Genomic DNA, 5,849 nt, shown 5'->3' with positions numbered 1-5,849 from the left:
GGATATGGCTTCAAAGAAGTGCGGTTTATCAGTATGAAGATGATGTACTGATATGGAGCTGTTCCATATCCTCTGTGGTCTTCTGCTCTTAAATTACAACACCAGCAATTTCTATGGGGTAACTAGTGAGAGTCTGCATAAGTGAGTCCCTGAAAAATTATAAACCAAACAAGGAAAAGAGTGGCAATTCAATACTACGATTGGCTTTGACAGTCTGCATTTCGTCTATTTAGTTTATAATGGCTGGCGAATTTATATCCTCACCATGTTCGCCAGGGCAATCACAGAACTTCGAAGTAAAAGCATCTAATATCCAGAAAATCCATTGCAAATGTGTGATCAATGCTAAACCCTTCTGTACAATCAACATCAGCAGTCATCCAAAATTGAAAGATTAAACTGGTGTCTGAGCAAGCATCTCATCAATTATATTAGCTGGGAGTTCATTATCGTAAATACATATTTCTAGAAGAAGTATATTTTGTCATACAAGTGTGATACTGTATTTGTGTGTACGTATGTGTAGCAAGAACTTTCATGATACTGGGACTTTGCAGCAGATATCCAAAATATCATCTAGAGGGGCGTGATCTCCAGTTCCTTCATCTTTACGGGCATATAACAATTGCTTTCCCTTGAAGACAAACATTCCACCCTGGCACAGGAATGTGTAAAAACTTTTCTTTAGAGTGAATCACCATGAAAATTTAATGACCTACACATTTACAGTCTGTCTGATCCAACCTGCTGCAGAACACTACTGCGGTCGTCTGGAGTCGCCTCAATAGTGTAATTCTTCACAGATTTCTGAAGAGCATCGAACCTGGAAAAGACCTTTGCCTGCCGTAAAAGAAGCAAGTGAGCTGAATGCTATATTTCAAAGCTTCAATTGCCTGGAAGAGGTTCAAAGGAGAGGCAGGAGTAAACAGAACAGAAGCTTACACTTGCTGGATTGAAGAATGTGCGGCCAAGACCATAATACAAGCCCAGAATATCATACGACTAAAGTTGAGAAACATGAAAAGGGTTAGAAAAATTCTGAAAGAGGATTCTCCGACAGATATGCTCATTCAGGTAACATGTTCACCTTGTGCTCAGGATCAGCATAAAGGCAATCCATCGGGAATGGTAACTGAGATATGTTACACAAAGAATCGTAAGTGAGCTTAAATGATCATAGGGATCAAATGGTAGTTTAATCCAAACTCATATCTAAAATGCAGTTTCAATTCTATAAGAAACTAGCTTTCAAAGATTATACTAATCAGACAACACGCAAGTTCACAGAGTTGGCTGAGTTGATAAAATCTGAAGTAATTTCCAAGAAATAACATAAAGAGGATGAGCTGTCTTGCCCCAAAAACTTGAACATGTAGTGCATATAAATGAGAAGAGATGCCAGAGGATTAAAGTAAAATCAGGTCTCCAACATCGACATTACACAACAGCATAACGAAATAACATCCATCAAGTAGGTCGTTGCCACATGTTCAGAACAGGCATCACTTCTACAACAGTGTGAAAGATAGAGACAGGGTCAATACTCTACTTAAAAGAACCTTTTCCATCATTTTTCGGAAAGTACTTCAGACCGGGTTCGCCACAAACAGGAGAAAGTTGAGAAAATAAATAAGATAGCAGGGTCCACTGATAAAAATTCCCAGACCATACATTCTTTTGTGCCCTGCTTTCTTATATAAGATAAGTATGAGGACATGACTAGCCATCTCAAATGGCATATTCACAAACTTGAGTAATAAAATATCATTAAAGCTGGTCAAATCCATTGCAATAATATCAGCAAATAATGGCATCCCTATCGGAGTTTGAAGAAGGGGAAGGAGAAGGAGTCCTCGACCCGCAACAGATAGAGGAAGACTTATTCAATCACATAGTTTGGGCTCCTAGAATATAGCGCCCTTGGGGCTTTCTATTTGATTGTATCGGGGAGAACCAGCTAGCTCTGGGTTCGAGTGGCATTTCACCCCTAACCAGAACTCATCCACTTGTCAGCTTGAGTGGTGGACTCCCAGTATCGCCACAAATGACAGAGTGGGTGAAAATAAAAGGATGGGAAATTGCATGAAGCTTGGGGTAAATTTCAAATTAGACCTTATGCTTTAAAATGATATACTATGGACCTTGAGGTTACACGACATCCCTACTCCTAGATCAAAATTAGCCGAAAATTCTTACACAAAGGATCCAAGGCTTAAGTACAATTAGCAAGAGATTGAAAGTTATTGTGGGAGTTTCAGAGGAAAGATTTGAAATCCTCTTGTCTCCACCAGTTTCTTCAGTATGCCTCCACTCATAAAAAGAAGCTGGACCTTTTGCATCGACCAGAAGGGACATGTTGTACATCTCAGATGCATTTGATGTAGGAGAACTAATAGTTTGATGGTAGAACTGATCTTGATGTATGGTAAGATTAAACCCTCTTGTGGTTAACTTTACGAAGTTGAAGGTTCAATTCATGACGCACATCCAAAACTTATGGATGTCATGTGGAAGAGTCTAAATGCTAATTTTCCATTTTCCAGAATAGGAACAATGCTCAGTGCATGGTTATTTTCTAATATGATTAGGAAATTTTACATCCCTTTGGTAAGACCATGTAACCACAGAGGATCCATTCTGAAACTTCTAGTCTGTCATTTGTCATGACAACGGCTAGCAATCCATATTAAAGTTAGCCGTCCACCATGAGCAGAGAAATTTTCATCACTCAACAGATAACTTATGAACTATCTTAACAGTGAAAAAAATAATAATAATCATAATAAAAATTAGAGCCAATATAAGTAACAAGGAGAACATACAAATGATGCAAAGGACTATTCCAAAAAATAGAAATAACTTTTTTATCATTCATTTACTGTGGTATTGCAGTGAATATTTAAAGGTGACGCACGTTTTTATATCACCTAGCTGAATCATTATGGATGAGTTCCACTAAGAATTAAGAAGTCAAACATTTCAATTTCTTTAAGCTCTGACCGAAATTGGTTAGGCTCTCTTATTCAAAGATGTGTTTGCCAATGACAAGAATCAAAAGGAAGAAAAAGTACCCGTTCAGCAAGAATGCGGGCTTTATCAGGAGTCCCGACACCAACAGCAATCAATTTCACACCAGCAGAGTCGAACTTGGCTTTCGATTCTTTCAAAGCCGAAGCGAGCTCCCAGCTTATGCAAAAGAACAAGCGCAGCAAGCAGTGAGCCACAGCAGAATCCTAGCTATTTACTGTTGCAATAATAGTCAGTCATGAGAAAATAAACATCTACCAGCATGGACAACCGAAGTGTCTCAACATCGCCACGACAGCCATTCCCTGCCAAAGAAAAAAGGGAACTGTGGGACAACGTCACTACAATCATGTGCCGAATCAAGCAAGAAGACCCTCACAAGAAAAACAAAGCATGGAAGAAAGAATCGCATGGGATAAAACTAATTCGAAGCTGAGGTTCATGAAAAGATGCCTAAATCCGGAGACCCAAATGGCTGAATTTTTAAGGCAGCAGCAGCTGCTCCTGAATAATGCACTGTTCCGTACCAGCTCCTCTGGCAGATCAATTGGTCAACGAACAGTAACAAACAGAACTTTAGTAACTTCATGAAGTATTTCCTCTCTGAAAATTTTTGCGAAACCCACATCGCAACAAAATCAAATTTGGACCACCACTTGCCAGTTCTTTCTAAGCTCTATGATGAAGTAGAACATCTTGATACGATATGGGAAGCATATGCCGCAGATGGGTGGTCTCATCTTCTCATCCCGCACCACTCCATCAAGAGGGAATAGATCCCAGATGCTCGAGAGGAATGCCCCAATTATTAGAGCAATTAACCAACGAAATGTTTTCGGATACCATTCAACGACACACGGTTTGTGCTACAAGCAAGTAGATAAGCAAGTACATCACACAGATCTTAGCTCATTTTTGACAAACATCATCAGAGTACCATTCAAGTTATGAGGCAATTGCAAATGACAACATGGAAAAACAAGGCTAAAAATCGGTATTAAATACAAAAGAAGGAAGAATGAAAACCTCATCCTGGTCCCAGAGATCCTTGAACATTACGGGCTGGCCGGCAGCGGTGAAGATGCGAACATCGCCGAGGGCGTTGCTGACGTCGGGACTGATGTCGGAGGCAGAGGCTCTCGCAACGACATGGGACCGGACCACTTCGCTCCGGCGAGCGAATCCTCGAGAGCGAATCGAAGCAGCAGTCGAAGGAGAGCGGACGGGTGAATTAGCAGCGGTGGAAAGAGAAGGAGGTGGAACAACAAGCTGAGACCTGGGTTTCGGAGGCGAGTACAAGAGAGATTCTGGAATTCGCAGGTTTCCCGCAAAAACAGAGGACGCCATGGCCGCAGGGCTTGGAGCAGAGGAAGAGGGAGAACTCTCGCGAGCGTATTACAGGCGTTGGTGTCGTTCTCGTTTTATTTTCTCTTTTTAATTTTCCGTTAGTTAACGGCTTTTAAGAGGCGGGAACGGGGTCTGCATTTCCTTTTTTCCCTTTTTATTTTCTTTGTCTTAACCATTTTCTGAGGCGGGAGAAATTCCTCTAGATATGATATTATATATATATTGAGACTAAGGGGGTTGATGCTAATTAAATATTGTGATTAAGTATGCATTTATTTCACATAAAATCATAATTTGGAAAACAAATTCTAAAATTAATTGTATTATTTATAAAAAGTGAATAAAAATATATTTATTATTCATAAAATTACACAAACATAAATTGTTATCAATTATGAAAACATTTTTCAATGATTAATTTTTAGACGTATAACCAATTAAAATTTGTTATTAACGTCACCTTGGTTGATTTTTGAGTTTAATGGTATTGATGGGTTATAAGTAAATTATTATATTTACCTAATCATGTTATTGATATGAATGAAGGCAAGCAAAAATTCTGATTGGCGAGCCTCTTTTTCAAATAAATGAATTCTCTGTCCCTCTCAATAAAATTAGCCAAGTTGAATACCTTAGTGAGAAATAAATTATTGCAATAAGTCGACTATAATATTCATAACCTAATTTAATTATGAGTTATAATTAATTGTTCGTATGAATATCGAAAAAATGCCTTATTTAACCCTGATTTTTGTCGGTCATATGTTCTTCGAAAATTCAGACAATGATACAGAGAGGCATCCACATAAGCAAAAAGTGGGTTTTATCTCACTTTTTCTTTCCTCGTATACATACTACTTTAATATTGTGATGCAATTTAACTTCAATGAAAAAAAGTAAAATTGGCCAAAAAAATAATAAAAAATGTAAAAATATATTTAAAAATTAGGAGAAATTACACCAAACTCATGAACTTTAGGACAAATTCGAAATTTCAATTACCGCCGTTAACCCCCTTCATTATTGTTCCCATTAATATGTGCAATGCACATCGATAAAAGTATATTTTCGCATCTTTTTTCCTTTGGAAAGAAATCTCTCATTTATCTTAATTGCTTAACAAGTAAAATAACAATAATAAAAAGGGAGAAAACAACTCCAACAGGAAAAATAAAAATTATTAAACATCATTCAATTGTCGAAATTTGATAATATAACTATTTCAGTCAACTAAATAAGATAATTCCAAGAAAAAGAATGAACACAGACGATTGCTGAATCCGAAGCACAAAAAGGAAAAGAAAGAAAGCAATCATCATTAAAAAAGATTTCAAACTTTTTTAATTATGCTCATAAACCCAATGAAAATCATTCTAATTTCAGACTCCCCACAGAAACAAAATCTGAGGAAAGAAGATGAGAGGCTCAGACACGCACAAACGCTGTCATCAAGAAGCAAGAAACACACGCACACA

The 5,849-nt window shown here is 37.8% G+C and overlaps 1 protein-coding gene across 1 annotated transcript; it reads right to left on the bottom strand.

The window, feature by feature from the left end:
• Window positions 1-325: 325 nt before the first annotated feature.
• Window positions 326-4,448, bottom strand: LOC104414038 (thioredoxin-like protein AAED1, chloroplastic). Its single transcript, XM_010025031.3, has 7 exons — window positions 4,054-4,448; window positions 3,286-3,332; window positions 3,072-3,186; window positions 1,088-1,132; window positions 943-1,002; window positions 745-840; window positions 326-655 (listed from the first exon to the last, which is right to left on the bottom strand). The coding sequence occupies exons 1-7, from the start codon at window positions 4,372-4,374 to the stop codon at window positions 536-538; spliced, it is 804 nt and encodes a 267-aa protein (XP_010023333.2). The 5' UTR covers window positions 4,375-4,448; the 3' UTR covers window positions 326-535.
• Between the last annotated feature and the right edge of the window lie 1,401 nt (window positions 4,449-5,849).

This window comes from Eucalyptus grandis, chromosome 8 (genome assembly GCF_016545825.1).
Source record: "Eucalyptus grandis isolate ANBG69807.140 chromosome 8, ASM1654582v1, whole genome shotgun sequence".
Taxonomy (NCBI): Eukaryota; Viridiplantae; Streptophyta; class Magnoliopsida; order Myrtales; family Myrtaceae; genus Eucalyptus; species Eucalyptus grandis.
The sequence above is the reverse complement of the archived record's forward strand: the minus strand, read 5'-3'. Positions and strand labels throughout refer to the sequence as shown.